Source organism: Choloepus didactylus, chromosome 5 (assembly GCF_015220235.1).
Source record: "Choloepus didactylus isolate mChoDid1 chromosome 5, mChoDid1.pri, whole genome shotgun sequence".
Taxonomy (NCBI): Eukaryota; Metazoa; Chordata; class Mammalia; order Pilosa; family Megalonychidae; genus Choloepus; species Choloepus didactylus.
The window spans coordinates 9,179,397-9,201,216 of NC_051311.1; the positions used below are offsets into that span (position 1 = coordinate 9,179,397).

Sequence of the window (21,820 nt, forward strand, 5' to 3'; positions counted from 1 at the left end):
CCAGATCAAATATTGCTTGATCTATGAGGTTACTAGCAATTACAAACACATAATCTATGTTGTTTCACATGGTAGCTATTTGTAAATTTACTTCTAATTTGATTGTAAACTTCTAGAAGGCAAGAACCATGTCTTATACCTCCCATCTTGCCTAACATGATGCCTGGCATGTGGTTGTCGTTATATGGATGTTTGTTCATTGTGTTTCAAATATTTACTTTAAGAGTCAAGCTAGAATTTAGAACCATTCTCTCTTTTTCTGCCGTAACCAAATTATATAAGACTTGAAAAGTGGGTCTGGGTTCCTCTTTTGAAAGCCTAGTCATTCAAAATTTTAGAATTCACTCAGATACAAATGGAAATAATTGTTTACACAGTGACTCCAAGTTTCTCTTACAGAAAATAAGACTGAAACCAGAAAAAATATTAATTTCCCAAAAAATTTCTGTCACTTCTAAGATTTGTTTGAATCATTTGATATTTATATCTAAACTAATGATTACAATAAAATCCTTCTTATCCAGTATAATTGGAACTAGTAATTGGTCAGTTAACTGATAAAGTTGCTTAAAGCAGAAAGGCATTAAAGAAGCATATAGATGCTATAATGTAAAACTTACAAATAATCACTCAGCAATCTTTTGAAATAAATCCTCCTCTTTGACCATGGGTCTGATGTTTGGAGCTCATTCTTCTCTTTCTAGCAAAAATTTCTACAGTGCTTCATCTGCAATTCACCTGGTGGTTCTTTAGGTAGGAGTGAGAATCTAAAGACTCTTTTGAAGCATTCTGAGTGTAGAATCTTTCTAAGTTTCTGTGTTTACTACTCATCCCCATATTTTGCAATTTCCTCATCTTTCCCTAAGTTAACAATAGCTTATTTTAGTGACTCACCTTTATGAAGTCTTTCTAAAGTATTCAACATGGATTTTATACAAAGACTCTCTACATTTCACAATCATGTATAATCACTTTATTTAGTATTTAGTTAAATTACATAATACGACAACAAGTAAAACCGGCATTAACAAATATAACTGATTCTTAACAAATAGCAGTTCAGCGAGTTGGAGCAGAAATGCTTGCAGCGTCCTAGAGGGGAGCGTGCTAACTGCGCGTGGTAGCACTCAGAACAGGTACACGGTTCTCAGTGTGCTGGGCATGGGAATGGAGAACAGCTGAGAATCTGGCCAACTGGGTGAATGGAGATCTGTTGAGGGCTTCTAGTGTTCTCCCATTTGATACTTTCTAATATCATCTCACTGAAAAGGATAAGTATTTTATGCATAATTAAATAACTTCATCCTGTGTGTTAGCTGAAGGACATTGTGGTGAAAGATACTGGAATAAAAGGATACAGAAGAACCTGCTGGAAAATTTCTTTACTAGATGTGTTGTGTTAATTCAGGAAAGATTCCAAAGGTCTGTATGTAGAAAAATATCAGAATACATCCAGGCTATTTCAGGTGTGTCGCTTCATTTATGGATTTATAGTGATTTTTATGAGGAATCATATGGCTTTAAAAATTTTGAAAGTAAAAGATGGGGAAGGTATAGACAGTTTGGAAAATGCATTTTTGTTTTTTTGGAAACTGATTCTCTGTGGTGGTGGTGTATGTCAGATCACAATTTTAGGGACATAAAAATTTCAGAATTTGGAGAGGGGGTGGTGAAGAACTAAAATAACTTGAAGATATTAGAGGTGGAATTGAAGAGTGGGTGGTTGTATGGATTCCTATGGTAAGGTTAGATTTTTGTCTTCACATCGCCTTTAGAGCTAGAACAGCCCTTAAATATCATCTAATCCAGTAGTTCTCAACCTTGGATATTCATTTGAGTCATATATACAGAAACAAAAAAACACATTAAAAAAATCACTACATTTCTTACAGTGATTTATCCCAATCTTCTTCCTTAATATAATGATGTTATCCAGTTAACCAAGTGTTTAAATACACCTCTCATCATTTTAATATTTATCTCATAATTTTTTGATAATGTGATCAAATGACTGTGAAGGAAGGTCAGATGGCATGATTTTCATAAAATATCTGTAATTTCTACTGTAAAAAATTTATGGTTTAAAGAAGGATTTAAGGAAGTTTTTGACTTAGTATAATATAGAAAAATCCAGCTACTTATTTTCAAGACTATTTTCAATCCCTCAGAAACTGTATTTAGCTGAGCAAAATTTTTCCGTGAACCTTTTCAAATTCCTGAGAATTTCCCCTGAAATATTAAGACATATTCAAAAGAATATGTGAGTCTGTTGACTCACTTGTCTCTAATGCAGGCTGTTTGTTTTGCTATTGGAAGATAAGCTAGAAAGAAATTAAATAAATATATGATAAACTGTTTCTGGATTTTTTTGTCAAAACTCTGCATAAGTGGATTATGGTGGGTTTACATTTAATCTAAAAATATATGATAGTTTTTGAATTTTACTTTCTGAGTGTTGTTTGCCTTTTCACATTTTGCTCTCTGGCTTTTCCAGGGTTTTGAAGGTGTTTCTCTCGCGGACAGCCCAGCGGATTCCATATATGACAGGAGGGCGGGTCATGAGGATGCTTGCAGTGATTCTCCTGGTGGTATTTTGGTTTCTTGTTGGCTGGACTTCGTCTGTGTGCCAGAATTTGGAGAGGGAGATTGTACTTATTGGCCAGGGGCAAACATCTGATCACCTCATCTTCAATATGTGCCTCATAGACCGCTGGGATTACATGACAGCAATAGGTATGTGGTCATTTGCCTTGTGTGGTTGTATTGTCCTTTTTCCAGTGGGACTGTCAACGACTCCTTTAGAAGACTTGTCAAACCTTTTCACAAAGCCTAAAGGAATTTTACCTACTATGGTTTGGGTAAAGCAACGTTTTGAAAATGCCAATAATGACGTATGGAATGCAAACTTTTATGGGGAGTTTCCATTCATTTTCAGAAGTATGTAGCATTGTTGAGAAAATATAATCAAGTAAACCAGGAAGAGAAAACATGGCAAATAAAGGCAACTATTTAGTGATCTTCAAATCTTTTGTTCAGAGAGACTTTTGCTTTCCATATAATGAATTGGTCCCTGTGTGTGATAAACAGTAGCCGTTCTCTTGATTGATTTCTTTAGTTGGGAAGCAAGCCTGCTGGTATTTCTAAATAGGTCGGTCCTTGGATAATCCAGTAATCAAGATGAACTTCCTGGAACATAATGATGGGTAATCTCAGTTGTGCTCTGGGCGTTGCTTAACCCTATTCCTAGACTATTCTACACAGCGATTATTACAGGTCTTATAAATTTTCTTCATATCGCCAATCTATCCATGTTCCCCTTTTCTCTTAATAGATGACTCCTACTTGAAAAGGTAAATAGAAGCCATTAGATCAGAGCCTCTTCACATTCCTGCCTACAGATCCATGTCCTCCTCTGTCTCCACCCATTCTCATCTTTTCTCCTTCATTGGCTCTAAACCCCTCAACCTGTGCTCTCCCCATCCGACATCTTGACCCCTCATCTCCAATGAGTTCTCTCACTTACCATGAGCTGACTCTCATCCCAAACTCCCCCACCTCCAAAACCGCTCCCTTTAGAATTCCATCTGACCACAGCTTTCTTTCCTGGCTCATTGGTTACCTTGGCCTCTGCCATAGCTCTCAGCATCTCGGGCTGTTTTCATTGCACTTTACTGCTACTAAAATCTGCTTCCCTCCAGAGAGGAAGCTTACCAGCCAGCAAGGAGGGAATAAGAGAAAAAACTGGCAGTTTTATACATTAATTCTGAATAATGCGAGGAAGAGGACAGGAGAGCAAGGAAGGCTCTGAACTCACCTACAGCTGTGACAGGGCGTGACGTAGGCAGTGCAAAGAGAATAAAGATGCACAGTGTGAGGGGGCTGCAGGGTTGCAGCTCCTTAGGCTATAGCCAGGTCTCAGCTAAGGCAAGGAGGTGGAGAGAAGCTGAGAGAGGAGATGGTTATGGTGGTATGAACCTAGGTGTTAGCTTTAGGAGTAAGAAAGAAGTAGTAAGGTTTAAGAGACAGGCATTGGTTAAATTAATACCTTCCAAAGTATTAGATGGTAAGGTTAGTGTCTCTTAGAAAATCAAAAGACTGGTTACAAGGGTGCAGTTGCTAAGAGGTAAAAGGAAGTTAACTTGTTGTTGCTGCTGTTGATGTTAAGATAATTTTCTCATTCTCATTCATAGTTTTTCTCCCTTAAACGACTAGAACTCCTTAGTTTTGGTAATGTGCTTTTCCTGCAGGGGCACCATTCTTACAGAAAAGTCAGGATACCTGATTTAACAGCAGGAGCAAATATTTGAAATTAAGGTTTTCTTGAAATATCTGAGACAAGGTTGCTGTGATTTTTTTTCACACTACCCTACAGCAATTTTCATTTGTTTCTCTTTCAGCAACATACCATTAAAATATCCTGCATTTAGCTTCTCTTAATTTAATATTTTCTAATGTGCAGCATATGCCTCTTTTAAGTTCTCTTTATAGATTTTTCTAAGTAGCATGCTTACTATTAGATTTTTTTTATATTCAGGCTTTGGCTCAAGAGTAAATGCATGTATCTCTAGTCAGGTGGAAAACCTACACTCAAAGCTCAGTCATCTCCTGTTTCCTGTATTTCTTGCAGAGGGGCTGTGCAGAGGCAGGAGGTGGGTTTTCTCCCTGAGGTTGTGGGAAATGTTTCTCAAGCTGTGTGTATTTCCGTTAGTGCCAGGGTCAACTTAGAAATAAAGAACAAGCAATGGTTAATATATTGATAACTAATATTCTAGATCAGCTTTTCCTGTCAAAAACAATCTATTTTAATACGAAATAAAAAACCATTTGAAATTTTGAAACATTAGTTTTTCCATTGAAGCATAGATATAGTTAGAAATATGAGTCAAGAATTTAAAGAATGGGTCCATTCTAATTTTGCTTACTGCACAAGGCTGTTTCAAACTGCGCAGATAGATGATTTTTCTACCACAAGTTTTTTTTTTTTTTTTTTTTTCTTTTTCAAAAAGCAGAAACAGGTAGAGAAAACAGCTGGGAAAAGTCTCTGAGACTCCATGAGCCTGAAGTGATTTGAAAACAGGGAAGAAAACTGACTCTCAGAATCCTATCGCCATTTATGTCTATTTATAATTTTCAGTAATCATTGTATATCCTGCAGGAGACAGATGGACATTGGATAGTGTGAGGGGTTTTTGACAGGCCCAGTAGTCTGTTGTTATTGTTGTTGTTTTTAAGGTTTTATTTTATCTAGTAGAAGGAGAATTTCAGAATTTGGATGTCTCAGAACATTTCTAGATAGATTAAAAATCCTATAAAGGCTTAATCTACTGTCCCTTTTTGAGAACTATTTATATCTATAATAAAATAATATCATAGTACTTACTCTATTCATCATGATCAGACTCAGCAGCTTTAATTTTGCTAAGGATGTTTCAATATATTACCTATAGCTTACTGATGACAGAACAAAGGCTCCTTCCATGTCCTCACTGCTCTCTTCCCCCAGGCTGGTAGCCTGATGCTCTGCAGCAGGTCAACTACAGGTTTGACAACCTCCCCTGACAACAAGCAAAGTCCAATTGTCAATTCTTGGCTTTTGACAAATATTTGCCCAAAGAACAAAGAACAGACTCGGCTCCCTTTATCTTCTGATTATTTCTATGACCATGGTAAAACCAGCATGAAGAAGCATGCTAAAGCTAAAATCCAGAAATTACACAATTGTCCTCAGTTTCATTTCAGTGGTAAAAGTGTATGTTCAAATTTTCTGAGATGTTTTTGAGGAAGTTATATAAACTAAATTGATGGTTTCCAACGCTTTTTTGAAATTCTACTCCTGAATTCTCCAATAGTCAAGAATATAGATTGGTAAAAATTTGTCATGCAAATAAACTTACAATTTAAAAATAGTGCATAGGGCATTTACAAATATTGAGATAGACTAAAATTGATTTGCTTTTGATTAAATTTTTATTATTTCACTGTTACCCCACCCCCACCCCACCCCCAGAACTATGTAAAGAATAAAGGATTTGAGGTTGGGAAATACTCTCCTAAATTAATGAAGAAATCAAATAAATATCCTGTGTTACTTATTTTGAAAGAGAAAAATATTGGTAGTAGGACTGCCAGATTTTTTTTTTTAAATCTAGTTCCCTTTGTTGATACTCGGTTGTCCATGGTCAGCATTGCTTTTTACCAGTAGTGTTAAAATCAGTCATATTAAAAAGTCAAAACTTTATTCTCTTACCAGTTGTCAAATTGGTTGGTACAAGCTGATTGGCCAATGAGTAGAATGGACTTTTCATGCCTGAATTAACCTTTATGATTTCTCCCCTAGAGTCAGGTAGACCACCTCTTGACACCTAGATTTAGAGGTCCCAGGCAGAGTCCTCCAAAATAGTGTTTCCCAATTTGGGACAAATTAACAGTAGAGGTGGTAATATAATGGAGATTCATCCTTTAAGTATATTTAGTTAGTAAGCACTCAACTTCTGATTACACATTTAGAACATATCTGAAGCAGTACCAGTCACCAAGATAAGTTAGGATATACAGATACTTATTTACTTTACCTACAGGAAAGAACAAGTCTGCAAAAAGTAGCTAATAGATGGTCAAGTCAAGGACATTGAGGCCTTCCATTCCATGACTAAATCTGCTCTCAAACATCAGCACAAATATAGGCAAACACTGAAATGGTGCTTCTGTTTCTTCCAGAAGCTAGGTGGTGATAATCTAATGTGGGATAACCGAAAAGGGAGATAATTGAGAATAAAGCTATTTTACCGCCTTCTCTATCCTAGCACAAGAATAACTTCCAGCATTGATTACCCCATGTTCAGAAGTACTGAGTAGCTTCCATGGATTTCACATGGAATCTTTTCACTACAGAAAATATAATCTTTACTCTTCTCCATTGACATGCTCTTCTTCTTTGTTCTCCTTCCTGGTATAATATTTTAAACACACAAAAGACAGTGTGTTCATTAATTTAGTGGTATGCCAATGTTTGTAAGGAACTGAGAAAAATACAACTCTCTTTCTGAGTTGAATAGAGAAATTCTAAAATAGCAGTTGTTTCTAAGGATTTAAATACTTAATTGCCCTACAAGATTAGGCTATATTATGACAGGTGAAGTGTGATCTAAATGCCATTTAATGAGTATTAGGGAAAGTAGATAGACTCCTCTTCATCTGACTTAGATGACTGTTCTTTATTTAGATCCGTTTACATACATTTTCTTTTATTCTAATATACCGTATTCTTTAATCCATGCTGCATTACTTGTTGCCATTATAAAAATGTATCTTGACGCTTCATTCTTTTATAAAAGCCTGACAGTAATGGCAGTTTTCTGCCTTGGCTTGGACTCCTTCACTAGAAACTCACATACACTTTTTGAAGAGCATTGTTCTAGTTTGCTAATGCTGCAGAATGCAAAACACCAGAGACGGATTGGCTTTTATTAAAAGGGGGTTTATTTGGCTATACAGTTACAGTCTTAAGGCCATAAAGTGTCCAAGGTAACACATCAGCAATCGGGTACCTTCACTGGATTCACTGGATGCCAATGGCGTCCGGAAAACCTCTGCTAGCTGGGAAGGCACATGGCTGGCATCTGCTCCAAAGTTCTGGTTTCAAAATGGCTTTCTCCCAGGACGTTCCTCTCTAGCAAGCTTGCTCCTCTTCAAAATGTCACTCACAGCTGCACTGAGTTCCTTCTCTTTGAGTCAGCTCATTTATATGGCTCCACTGATCAAGGCCCACCCTGAATGGGTGGGGCCACGCCTCCATGGAAATATCCCATCAGTTATCATCTACAGTTGGGTGGGGCGCATCTCCATGCAAACAACCTAATCCAAACGTTCCAACTTAATCCCCACTATTATGTCTGCCCCACAAGATTGCATCAAAGAATATGGCTTTTTCTGTGGGACATAATACATTCAAACTGGCACAAGCATGCTTAAAGTTTTTAAGAGAAATGGGGGTTAGTTTTCAATATATTTATGTACCACTTCTGAAAAAAATTTACTTCTTTGAGGCTTAGTTATTTATATGATGCTACAGGGCAAAAAAGAAAGTATACATTAATTTATTTTAACCCTTTAATTTTATGCTTACAGTGTCATTTTGTCACTGGGGTGGGGATTGTCCTTTGGTGAGCTTAAGGGACAGGGAGCCAAAACAACTAAGATGTCTATGGTGATCCTAATTCTAAGAAGTTTCAGTTCCCCTGTGGAACCCTACAATTTTAAGAGAAAAAAATTGAAAAGAAAAATCTGTCTTTTTGCTTGAACAGAGATATCCCATAGATTAATGCAGTTGTCAAGAACATTTCGGCAGAACTATTCCTTGAATTGAGAGGAATGACATCATAGTTTACATAACAAGCTGCTGCTGATCCAGGTGGGCTGAAGGTTCCAATGTGTTCTACAGATCCACTAGTTCTGATTTCTGCAGTAACTTTAAAGAGAAGAGCCTGGCACCATCCTTTTCTCTGAGTTCAAGTTACTTACTAGAATATGCGGAGTAAAAGTTTCAGGTTTTCCCGCTTCAGCTCACCGGGATCCATTCCCCTCAGTAGTGGAGACCCTGGCCTGACTCAAACAAGAAAGACTCTCTGGCCATTACAACAGTAGATTTGTAATTGACCTGCTGAGCCCTCCCTCCCTCAGTGGCCAAACAATGTCTGGAGCCTAACTCCACAAGATCACCTCCAAGATTTTATAAGCAATAAGCTGACTAACTTCCCAAGGACTCTCCTACCAATTCCAACTTCCTCTCCAAACGATACACATGCAAACAACATGGAGAGGGAAATGGAAGGAACATTATTGAAAGACAGAGCTTGCTGCTCTGATCTTGACCCTGTGCCCCTAGAGTTGTCCAGTCGTACTCTGTCTTTGTGAGTTCTTCATATTTATGATTGTTAACATTATCCATAAGCTTGGAAGTACCTGGGTTTTGCTAAAGTTCTCTCCATACCAAACAAATTTCAAAATCTTAAATGTATACACCAGAGAGGGAGAAAAAAGTATATTTTCTCTACCTTGGTTCAGTTCTAGAGGTATGTTTATTTAACAGAAGTATCCTAACCTAGACTAGCTGTGGAAGGAAGCAGTAAAGAAAAGCCAGTGTGCAAATGTGTAACCTTTCACAGCATTTCCTGCCTTAGAGAGCTTCCCTGCCAGCCAGTGGGTGAGAGAATAGAATCATCAAATCACAGGACTGGTTTAATTCCTAGGATGAATAATATTATTCCTTAGTCTTTCCGTATGATATATCTGACCCAAGCTTGAAACTTCTGGATTCAGAATTTTGTCCATAATCTTTTTAAATGAGTTTCATATTCTACATTTAAACTTTCATCTTTCATCAATGTAGATAACATACAAAGTGCATTTAGCACAGTTCCCAGCACGTTCAGAAGATATCAACTATGAAATCAGACTTGCTTAGGGGGCAAAAAGGACTTTCAAGCAGAACTCAGTTACCACTTGCTATTCAATTCTAAATAACGTACTAGTTGTTTATAATATAAACAAACTGGTACTTTGAAAAGTATGTGTTTTCTTCAGTAGGATAAGAATATGTCCAAGGGTTTTCTCTATGCTGCCATTTGTAATAGAGCAAAGGAAAACCTCCGTCCTGGACAGATTCCGGGGACCGCTGGGCAGACACCAAGGAGGCCCTGCTCCAGGCTCTGCTGTGCTGCTACCGGAACAGGTACAACTGGAGTAGAAGATGGTTCTCAGCTAGCAGTGCCCGCGGCCCAGCAGTGCCCTTCCTTCGGTGGGCTGGGAGGGACCACACGTTCTCTGCTCTGTGGTTCTGGGTGTGAGATGTATGGCAGCACCCACTTCTCCTGCTTCTCCATCCCAAAGCTGAAAAAACTCACCTCAAGGCCAGTGGAGTAACAGCAGCTCAACAACCATCCCCTGCCCAGCCACACGCACACTCTAGAATGTACCCCTAGGCCACATGGTCCTAGAAAGTTACTCCTCCCTTTAAATTCCATCAGAAAGTCACTCTCATTGTTTCCCCCAATGTAATTCCCATAATGGTGCTTCATTTCACCAAAGAGAAAGCAGAATATCAAGGCTTCCGTGTGCCCATTGAACCCTGGAGGAGGCATTTGAGATGGTCTCAGAAATGATTGAAGCTGTTTGATTTAACACAACAATAACCTCTGTACTGCCCACCATATTATTGGGATAAAAAAATGTAAGTTATCCTTGTAGAATCTTCATTCTTTACCTTGACCATGAATTCTCTAAGTGGCTATTATTTACAGAAAAGTGGAAGAGGGCATTTCTTTTAATCTATGGTTTATGTATGCATCTGTACCATGTAAATTAATTTTTACAGGGTCTAAGAAGGGTGAAATGATATTAATGTCCACTTCTGCAGCATTGCAAAGCCGCAAGTGGTAGCTTGAGTGCCTTTGGCCTTTGGCAGTGGTCTTTCTCTCAGCCCCTCTGGCTGGTCTAAGGTCACAGAGCCAGGGTATTTTCAGGGTCAGAGGACTAATATTAATTCTCACTTCTTTGGTTGGCCCTGCCAACAGATAACATGAAATTATGTTTAGTATGATGCATTAATTTTTAAAAGTCTGTGGTCATTAACTTTTTAAACCGAGTGTTGTCTTTCATAGATTAAAAATAAAATGCTTTAGTGTTCTGAAAGCCCAATTTGGCCCTTTAAATAGAAATGTGTTCTCTTTTTCACTACACTCCTGCCTCCCATCAAAATCATTTAACACAAGAAATGATTTTCTAAAGCAGAAGCCCAATACATATTTCATCTCCCACGTAATAACACTGCAAAATTTGGTAACATCTGCATATTTTCTTTACTAATTGCAGTGTTAGACTGAAGTTAATTATGTGAAACTGATTTTTTTCCCAAGCACAACTTTTATATATCACATCTAGTTTAATTGGTACTTTGGGTAATAAATTGTTTTGTGGCTAAAGCATGTTGTTTGATATTGCTAATGAAAGGATTTTAACGTTCAGCTTAGCTATTATGAAGAATCTTATTTTGTCTTCTATTTTTAAAGTAATTCTCCATTGTAGCATACTAATTAACCTGATAATTATTTTCCTTTTATATAAATCTTCAGTATGATAAAATTATATAAAAACACTGCGATAAGTGGCAGGAGCTACAGTTTCCGATGCAGCTGCATATGAGTCCTTCAACTGCAGCGTGTTGTGTTCGTGTTGCTCAGTGATGTTTTCACCATCTCCCTTCCCGAGTGCCACTCTGCTCGTGGCCCCGTCTGTTAGGAACATGCCACAGTTGATACTAGGGCCGGCAGGATCTGTAGATCACATCCAAGCCCTGCAATATTAGATGGAGCTGCAGGGGAACAGAAGTCTACAGCGCTAATGATTTAAACAGGAAACGCAGAAGACTGGTATCACTTATAGTCATTCAATCCAACAGATATTTTTGAAATCTTATCTAGGTGTGCTCAGTACCGTGCGTTCTTTTGTGTGGGCAAGGGGAGAAAAATCACTGAAAGCCTCAACCTTTGCCCTGAAGGAGGTCAGAAGCTAGTCGGGGCTGGGGTGCAGGGTGACTAACAAGACTCCATGAAACATTTTCTCCCAGTTGTGTATCGTGTGGCATTATTCTCTGCAGTGCATCTTGCAGATAGTTAAAAACTATAGAGAGTAGAAGAAGGGAAATTCAACATAGGTTAGAATCATATAGAGTGGCTTTTGATGGAAGTAGGACCTGAATTGGACATTGAAAAATAGACTGAGATTTGGAAATGTGGGGGAGAGGAGATTGCTACCAGAAGCAATAGCCTGAGGAAAGAGTCAGAAGCAAGACTAATCTTTGGTGTTTTCAGGGGACAATGAGACATCCTAGGTCAGCTCTAAGAGTTGATATTGGGAGTGGGAGATCACATTAGATAGATAAAACAAAAGCCTACTCTAGAAGGCTAGGAATGTCAGGATAGGACGGAGTGTTTGTGAAGTAATTGTGAGCTGCTGGTGGTTTCTGAATATAGATGCACACAGTGCCTCCCGCTGAGTGTGGAAATGCTGAGGAACCATGGGGACAAGGCAAAAAGCTGTGACTGGGAGATTCAAGGCAGCCGGGGGCAAAGCTGGGGAACAGAGGGCAGCGGTGCTGACCGGAAGGTCAGAGGCCAGTGGTGTTGACCGGAGGGTCAGAGGCCAGGCAGGAAGGCAGGGTCTGGGAAATGCAAACACAACCATGTGGGCAGCTGACACAGAGCCTGGGCAGCAAGGGAATCTGATTCCAGTTCTGGGTGAAGAAGGCAATAGTGGTACATAGAAGAGTTGGGAAAGGAAATTGCACGTGAAAACATCAGCGTTTCCTGATTTCTCCTTCCCCACCCAGTAGAGCTTGGCTGGAAAAAACATTCACAGCCGATGGTCAGAGGTCAACATACTGAATAATTCAGACCTACACTGAATTTCATGGAGAAATTTGAGTGAAGTTTATTTTCCTCTTTTGGCTTCTGGCGCCATTAGGGTTTGGGAGTAACTCCCGGCAGTTGTGTTTATTTAAGGGGTTTTCAATAATTGGGGCACTTACTGGTTCTTAAGTGATGGTAAAATTACACTGAAACTTTGGCAGGTAAAACACTTTGGAGTCTGAGAATGGAGGTGAGTGTTTCAGTATACAAGTAAGTTACCCTAGATAATTCGTTCAATGAAATGTTTTTTTGTCCAATTTAGAGGTTTCTTTTTGGTTAGATGTTGTCTGCCAATGAGGTTGTGTCACTAAGGCAGATAGAATGGGTTGTAAAGATTATTGCTCAAAATGAGTTAACAAATAGTCATGTTCAGTTTGAAAAAAGTCGATAAGATAGTTAATAATGAGAACCATTTATTTAACATCTACTATATATCAGAAAAAACTGTTAAGTGCTTTATATGCATTATGTGATTTTATTAGCAAATTATCTTATGAATTATGTACATTTTTATCTTTATTTCACAGATAAAGAAACTGCGATCAGAGAGGTTAAGATCCCTGGGATTGTAACAGAATTAGTTAGGGACAGAGCTAGGATCCAAGATCAGGTCTCCTGGGATGCTGGCACCCACAATCTTAATTGCTACACTGTGCTTGTCTCTTTTGGCTTGAGTGATCAAACAGAGTGATTGTGAATTTTCTGGGCTTTTCAGCACTCCACTCCCAAAAGACATGATTTCTGTCAAGTGTAAGGATATAAAGTTTCATTTATTAAAGGTGTCACTGAGCATTTAGCAACATATTGGCCCACATTTCTGGTCATGGATACCTTTACATATTGCACTTGGCTCAAGGCAGGAAGAATTGAAATTTCTAGAAGCTGAAAAGAACTATGTTGCAAGCCTTTGTTTTTCTTTCTCAGATGACTTTATTGTGACCCAGATGCTCTTTGAAGATCCTAAGCCTCTGTTGGGAATGTGAAAAATTATTTCACATAGTTTTAGGAAAAAGCCAGATTTAACAAAAATCTCTAGGATTCCAAACACTGTTTTAAAAACGTATCCTTTAAAAAAATCTCCTAGACACTGTCTAGAATTTAAAAATAAATATCTATTGTATGTATCATATGTGGATGACATTATGTATGCATCTGTTTCTAAGTAACTTATACAAATGCATGCTGAAGAAATTAAAATGACTTTTATCTTCACCTGTAAGACTAATGGCAGCTTGTTTTTTGGTTCTTCTCACAGCTGAATTTTTATTCCTCTTGTGGGGTGTTTATCTCTGCTATGCAGTGCGGACGGTGCCATCAGCATTCCATGAACCACGCTACATGGCTGTCGCAGTTCACAATGAGCTCATTATCTCTGCCATATTCCATACAATCAGGCAAGTGACCTGTGGGGCCAGCCATTAGCTGCTTTATTTTCCTGATGTGTTGCAGTTTTATTTAAATAGCAAAATTGGATAGGATGCATAATGGAAAGATTTAGGAAGGACAAGTGTCTTATAAGTTGACTAATTTCTTCATCACCGAAATGGCAAATGTACACAATTTCTTTAAAATTCTGTTATTCTTAATTCCTCCTGATGCATTGGTTATTTCCTTCATTTTGTTAAGATTAATTCAATGATATTGTATTATGTTAAACTACTTATGGAGATGTCATTGGCTATTGTTATTTGGACATGTAATACTTTTTGTTTGCAAGGCACAAAGAATCCATACATACGTTGTAAAGCAGATATAGATAAATTGCCCATGCTTTCAGTCATGTTTAAATGCTGGTTTAAATCTTCAAAATCTTAGTACTCAGATAGTTTACCTATGTGAATTCTGCTGAATTCAAAATGAAGCATGTGATGGTTATGTTCATGTGCCAACTTGGCCAGGTGATGGTGTCCAGGTGACTCTCAAACCTGACGACTGGATATCGGGTGCAATAGGTTTATCAACAACACATTTCAGCGATGAATTTCTGTGGTAGGAACGTGTGTCCTGGTCTTCTGTTTGGATGGTCCCATGTATCTCTATAGCAGCTAAGTATAAAGGAAGAAGAAAGTAGCTTATGATGAAGTGAACACATGAAATATTAATGGCTTATCTTCTGAAAATTTTCACCTGGTCATATTTTAAAATGAAATGAAAAGTTCAGGGTAGAATTAAAAAAAAGACATCTTGTTTGAAAAACAACAAGATGCCATTCAATTGCTTGACATAATTCAGAAGTTAAGACACACTCAAGTATGTGATTAGTTTTTGAATAGGAGGTGTGGAGGGGAGCCCTGTCCTTGGCTTTCAGTTCCTTGTTGGTATTCAGACTCCACGGGAAGTCAATAGGAGCTGGGGGGAGGGTTTTGATCTTGTGTAAAGTTTTCAAGATACTTATCTCTCACTTTGGCCAAAAATCATAAATGGTCTCTTGTGCCTAGAGGAATAGATGATGCTGGAGAGCAGCTGTGCCTTTGGCGTGGCCTTCACTTTTTAAACTCTTAAGTGAGGAAAGGGGATGTCTGTGGCCTGACAGCATGGGCACTCCACCAAGGAGTCAGCAGTCCAGGGGATTTGCCTCCTCGCTTTGGGTTGCTGTCCTGACTTCTCTCGTGAGAGAGAGAAAAAGAGATAGAAGAGATTACAAGTGGGAGGAAAAGTGAGAAGGAAGATATGAGATTATAAAGAAGCACAGGGAAGGATGTTTCCTCAGCTGTATTCAGATGGGAGTTCAAGGGTCTGAGGGGGGATGCCCTCTGTCCAAAATGTAGTGAGGACCAGAGAGGATGTTGTCATGGTAACAGAGCTCCATGGCCTTTACCATCTCCCAAATCTTCCCCCCCCCCAAAAAATATTCTTTTTTGTTGTTGTTTCCAAAACAGCCAAACACATATGTTACAAGATCTAACAAACATGCTTTCCTAGAACCAGTTATAAGTTAAATATCATATGAACAAATCAACAGAAGAGTTATAAGCATGGAAGAAGCCTTATTACAGATGAGTTTAAATGTCTTCTCTTGTCAGAATAAGCTCTGTAGTCCATGTGCTTTCTGCTTTTGCCCTACAGTTAGCTGCTACAGTTTTTAGAACCAAATTAATTACCCAAGAAATTATATCACTTGAAAGCAGTTGCCTGAATTATCTATATCTTCTTCTACCTTCAGATTTACTCCGTTCAGTTTTCATCATTAAATATGTTTTTTTCAACAAATTTTAAACTCTAAACTGGCTCAAGTCCTTTCAGAAGTAAGAAAGGTGAATTATTATTTTAATGAACTTTGAAAATAAAACTCTTAATAACAGAGCATTGGATAGTGTTCTGGTTTGCTAATGCTGCTGCTATGCAAACTACCAGAAATGGATTGGCTTTTATAAAGGGGGTTAATATGGTTACAAATTTACAGTTCGAGGCCATGAAAATGTCCAGATTAAGGCATCAACAAGAGGACACATTCACTGAAGAACAGCCGATGGCATCTGGGAAACCTCTGTCAGCTGGGAAGGCACGTGGCTGGCATCTGCTGGTCCTCTGCTTCCAGGTTGCATTTCAAAATGGCTTTTTCCAAAATGTCTCTGGGTTTCTCTTAGCTTAGCTTAGCATCTCCAAACGTCCTTCTGTCTGCAACTCCAAGCATCTCTGAGCATCTCTGTCAACTCTCAAGCAGCTCTCCAAAAGTCTCCCTTAGCTGCTCTGAGCTCCTTCTGTCAGTGAGCTCTCTTATAGCATTCCAGTGATTTAATATAGACCCACCCTGAATGGGTGGGGTAGTACCTCAATGAAAATAATTTAATCAAAGGTGTCATCTACAGTTGGGTGTGTCACATCTCCATGGGAACACTCAATCAACATGTTCCACCCAAAAAGATTGGATTAAAAGATTATGGCTTTCTGGGGGACATAACACATCCAAACCAGCACAGATAGCGATTATGGACAAATCATAAAATGATAAAGAAAAAAGTAACTAAATTCCCTAATCAACCACCCAAATAAGCACTGCATCACTTTCAGATAAAAGTGCTTTTATGTGCAAGTAGGTATTTTATATATGTAAGTGTTTTTATATGTAACTGTCTATGTGTGTGTGTGTATTACTTTTTATAGCTCCCATTTTGGAGCCTCACAGTGCAATTTAGCATAATAAGTCCTGCTCTAATGAAACCTATTTACCTTTGTGTAAACAGCATTTTTCAAGTTTAACTGACCTTAGAATCTCCCCAGCCATTACCTGGCATCTGATAACAGCAGCCACACTTCAGAAAATACTGTTTTAGTACTGGGCCAAGCTAATAGGAGATATATGTGAAATATTGATTGAAAACAGCTTTCTTTCTTTGCTCTGAGTCTTTCTAACAGAACCTGAAACAACCCATCAGCCCAGCCAAAAGAATCATATAAATGATGAGCTGTGCTCATGAAGACACAGGCTCTGATGGAATCACTCATGTGGTCCCTGGCAGATTGGTGCCATGTGGCATAACCTACTCACAAGGTCGGTTTTCTTGCAGCAACTGTCCAGAACCCTATCAGGTTTGGATAGGGAGGATTTCCGTTGGTGCAAGTGTGACAACACAAAGAGGAGCCAGATTTGGAAGGCCTTGGTGTTTTCTTAGGCAAGCATGAATAAGCCTTAAGGAGAAGCCTGATGGTTAAGTTCCAAATTTGATCTATCTGCACAGACCAGATTGGATCAGATGGTGACATACTGGCTTCAAATTATCATAGTATATATGACCTACTCTCTCTTGAAAATTTTATTTGTGCGGCCATAAAGGACCAAGGAATGGAATTCTTTTTTATTTTTTTTAATTTTTAACATGTATTTAATATGGTCAATTGATATTTTCTTCTAAAATAACATAATAAATGTATTTAACATACATCAAAGGAAGTTAAAAGATAGGGAGTTAAGACATCTCTCTTTTCGTTTGGACATCCAACTTTTAAAAAACAGGAACAACTTTTTCAAAAACATAATTTATAAATAATACAAAATGAGATGTATATGTAAGACTGACAAAAAATTATTCAGAAGATATTGCCTTTTGCTGTTTCTAAATTTATATAAAGTGATGGAAGCAGTCTCTAATATGTCAATCAAAAAATACATACGCGATTGCGCGCTAGCCTTATAGATACTACATATACATAAGAAGTTAAAGTTGGGGAGCCAAGTAAAATTTACAAGCTTGATAACTTCTCAGTCTCTGGATATTTTAAACATGTTTTAAAATGTTAAACAAATAAGATATCACTATGATCTTAAAGAAAGGAACTATTAAAATAACACAATATTATGGAATAGTGAAATTGAATTGTTAAACACCAAAAGCAGGGAAGTTTCTGTTGATGTCCTCAGACTCTAACTAAGACCCTGTTTACTTCTACCAGCCAAATTTAACCCAGGAATTGACTTTTAAGTACCAATATTGTCAGACTTCTTTTAATAATATTTGAAAATACACATGGGCTAATATATTACTTAGAAGTTAACCTCATTTCTTTGAATATGGGCCTTGGGCTAACTTGCAGAATACTAGAAAAATATAGAGATAAAAATACTGAATTAGTAATTTGCTTTTTTTCTTTTTAAGTATTTATCCCTGTACTAAATAACATGACTGAAAAAAATCTTGTGGTGGAAGAATATGGTGGATGACGCTAATTTGGGGATTACAATGAAAAAGCAGGGAGAAAGGCACTGTTTTTTGGTTAACAAAAATCTGAAGGGTTGCAGTTTTTCTGACAACTAAAAAATCTGAAATGCAATAGAAAATCGAAGGTAATGCCTCTTGGTGTAGAAGATATCAGAAGTGTTTTCACAAGGAAGTTGCAAATAGCTAATTTTTCATTAAATCTAAAGAGTTTGTAAACAGACACATGTATCTTATTCAGAAGAGGCAGTGACTAAGATTCTTAGATTCAGCTTCTTCTGGTTCAAATTGAAGTCCAAATGTTTGGAATTAAAAGACCATTACTCTCCGAAAATCCACAAAATATTCACGCAACACAGACCAAGATGATTCCAGACTCTTTGGTCTTTATGATATAGAGGAACATTAACAGTATATGAAGCATATTATTTCTGTCCTTTGGAAGATTGTAGACATGGCACTCGTAGATGAGCTCATAATGGGGAGGGTTGAAAGCAATCTAATAAATGCAGAAGACATTCTCATTTGTAGCATCTGGTTTATTTGGTGTCTGAACAAAGTGCTGAGAAGTAAATGTTTCTCTACCAGGGTACTTAGGATGTGGAGGCAATCTGGAATCAAGGTAGGTGCAAAATACATGCGTGATGATAGAATCCATGGGCAGGCCTGTATCCCACTTCCGTTCTTGAAGCCTCCACCTCTATTCTATTGAAAAGAGCTCATACAGCCACCCTGAGAGAGTTCTTTGATCCTTTCAGACAAGTATTCCTGATTTGATATAAGGTCTAGATGCTGCACAGTTGTGTTCAGAGTTGGAATGAGAGGAGCTTTGACCAGAGCAGCTTGTTTCAAGCTAGTAAGACTAGCTTCTCCTGTTTGTAGTTCTGGACAACCCATTTATCTCATCTGTGTGCTGACAGATTGAATCTCTTGTACAAGCGCACTAATATTGTCTCCTTAATCCAGTTTCTGAATTTAGCTGTCCATGAATCCATATGATCAAGAAGTTGTCTAGTCATGGTCACTCTTGCCCAAACCTCTTGTGCAGCTTGTTTAGAACTGAGATCGGCTTCATGTGTTAGCACATGGTGTCTGAGACCTACAGGCAAGTTGATATTGAAACTTCTTTAATGTTTGTGCATAATCTCCCATGAAATGACTATAGTTCCAGAAAATAGGACTGGTGGAAAGAGAGGCAGAATCTAGGCTCCCCAGCTTGACTCTGCTCTTCTCTTCTTCATCTCTAAGATAAGTGTCCAAAGTTTGTAGATCTGTCATGTAGTCATCTTTGTCAGTAGGTGAGTGTGTTAGTTAGGGTTCTCTAGGGAAACAGAACCAATAAGAGATACCTGTAAATATACGATTTTATAAAAGTGTCTCACACAACTGTGGGGATGTACGAGTGCAAATCCCATAGGGCAGGATGCACAAGTTCATTTTCCATAGGGCAGGCAGCCAAAGAAGAAGTGAAGGTTCTCGCTCTTCTCCCTTAAAAGACTTCAACAGATTGGATTAAATTAGCTGATTGAATTCTCTCATTGCAGAAGACACGCCCTTCATTGATGTAATCAGCCACAGATGCAGTCAATTGACTGATGATTTACTAAACCAGCCTTCTGGTTTATTAACCAGCCACAAATGTCCTTGCAGTAATGGTTAGGCCAGTGCTTGTTTGATCAGACACCTGGGCACTATCACCTGGCAAAGATGACACATAAACCTAATCATCACAGTGAGTTATAGTCAGTGGGTGAAGAATGGTAGTGAGTTCTCAATCCACTGCTCTCCATTGGTCCCAACAGTGGTAGGGTATGGAAAAGAAGGAGAGGAACTATAGTGTGCCAACTTGTTATAAGTACTGACAGGTGAAATAGGTCACTCCAGGGATATAAGAACCATTGCCACCTGATGACAGACCTTGCAGTTGAGGACTATATCCTGTCATACAGCTGATGGTGAACTTGGGGCTGGTACTAGTTGAACAAGATGGACTATAACTCAACACACTCTGATCTTGAATTGAACGAGAAGATGGAGAGGAGGGATGTGGGTTACTGTCAGATCATGTGGAGGAATAGTCTGTACAACAGCTGTTTTCAACCTTAAAAGCATTTGCTGTCCAGGGCTAACAGTGAGACTTGTTGGTGCCACAGCATATTTGAAATATCTCCAAAAATCAAATAAGGTATTCAGGCTGAAGAGAGATGCAAGGGCAAGATCAATATATGTCATAGTATATTGAGGGGTCCAAATGTCATATTATAATATGAATTAATCAATTTTCCAGTCATTTCAGAATATATCATTCCAGCCATAGATACATTTAGGAGTCTCTAGGCTAAGACCACTTCCCTGGCTTCAGTTTCTTTTCTCATCTTGATGGTTCTGTCAATAAGGAAAGCACTAGGGTTTGACTCCCCTTGCATAGTTTGAGGCTAAAAAATGTCCAAATCAAGGTGATGCTTTCTTCCTGAAGACTGGCTGCTCGTGGTCCTTGGCTCCTCTGCCACTTAACGGTGTCTGCTGTTCTCTTTCTTCTCATGTGGATTTTGTTGCTTTCAGTGTCTTGCTTCTGTGGTGCATGCATGCACATTCTCTCTCTCTCTCTCAGTCTCTCCCTCTCTCTCTCTCTCTTTCTCTCTCTCTCTCCACCCCCTCATCCCCAGAATTATGTTTTATTCTAACTCAGTAAATCTGCAGAGCACTAACTTTTGGGGGATGAGTAGGGAGTGAGTAACAGACAATAATAATTAAATAAATCAAGTACACATGATTTCTTATTTACCACATAGACTTCATTCATACATGCTATGGTTCCAATATTTGTAAAGTCCAAGAATAAGAAGCAATAATATAATAATTTAAATTGGCTGGATCCATCTTGGTAGTTTTTTCCCTTGAAATAACTTTAAATAAGGCTTCCAATATCAGCAAAGATATCCTCCCATAATATGGCATATATATGTATGTGTAAACACACACATATATATGTAAATAAATTCACATGTGTGTATATATTCTTGCTTGCTTTATCTGTGTGTATACATAGATAAACTATGACTACATGTTATGTACAAATTATTTACCTTCATCCTGACTAAATTTTCAGATTGGAGAAAAAAACTAATATCAGGTTTTAAGTCTAGAAAGATAAATAATGTAGAAGGCATTTTTTCCAATATGTTTTAAACCTTTACTTATTTTAGTTGTAAGCATAAAGCAAACCTTTAGGAAAGTGCAAAACTTTAAAAAGTTTTTGTTTTTAACCTCAATTTTCAAATATTTCTGTGATCCTGGTTTTTAGACCTATTTTTTAAAGTTAAAATACTCTTCTAAAAATGAAGCTTAAAAAGTAATATAAACCCTTTTTTTCTTAAGATGTTCCTAGTCAGAACTGCGACTTAAAAAGCCTGGCAATAGTTAAAACTGATTAATTTGAGAGAAATTGATGTCAGTATACTTCAGCGTTGGTTTTTAGAAGATTCACATTTTAAATTTAAAATATCTGTAATGATCCTTCATCCGGATATTGACATATGAGGTTAAAGGTCATGTGTGTTGGCATTTGAGATAGGAATTCCCAGTGACTGAGGGCACTTTTAGAATGTAAGTCCATCCACTTTGATGTTATTTCCAGTGCATTGCTGGCACCAAATGCAAAAAATGGTGTCATCTCTGGTTCATTGCCAGCACCAAATGCAT

At 38.0% G+C, this 21,820-nt stretch overlaps 1 protein-coding gene, 1 long non-coding RNA gene and 1 pseudogene across 2 annotated transcripts in view; 1 reads left to right on the forward strand and 2 right to left on the reverse strand.

The window, feature by feature from the left end:
• Positions 1–21,820, forward strand: part of GPR158 (G protein-coupled receptor 158) — a 479,696-nt gene that overhangs the window by 447,671 nt on the left and 10,205 nt on the right. The window contains exons 7-8 of the mRNA XM_037837890.1: positions 2,495–2,733; positions 13,720–13,858. Coding sequence (XP_037693818.1) covers positions 2,495–2,733; positions 13,720–13,858 — 378 coding nt within the window. The remainder of the gene's footprint in view (positions 1–2,494; positions 2,734–13,719; positions 13,859–21,820) is intronic.
• LOC119535542 lies at positions 959–5,515 on the reverse strand. Its single transcript, XR_005217199.1, has 2 exons — positions 5,381–5,515; positions 959–3,186 (listed from the first exon to the last, which is right to left on the reverse strand). It is a non-coding gene; the product is annotated as an uncharacterized LOC119535542 (long non-coding RNA).
• LOC119535541 lies at positions 18,439–20,544 on the reverse strand (annotated as a pseudogene).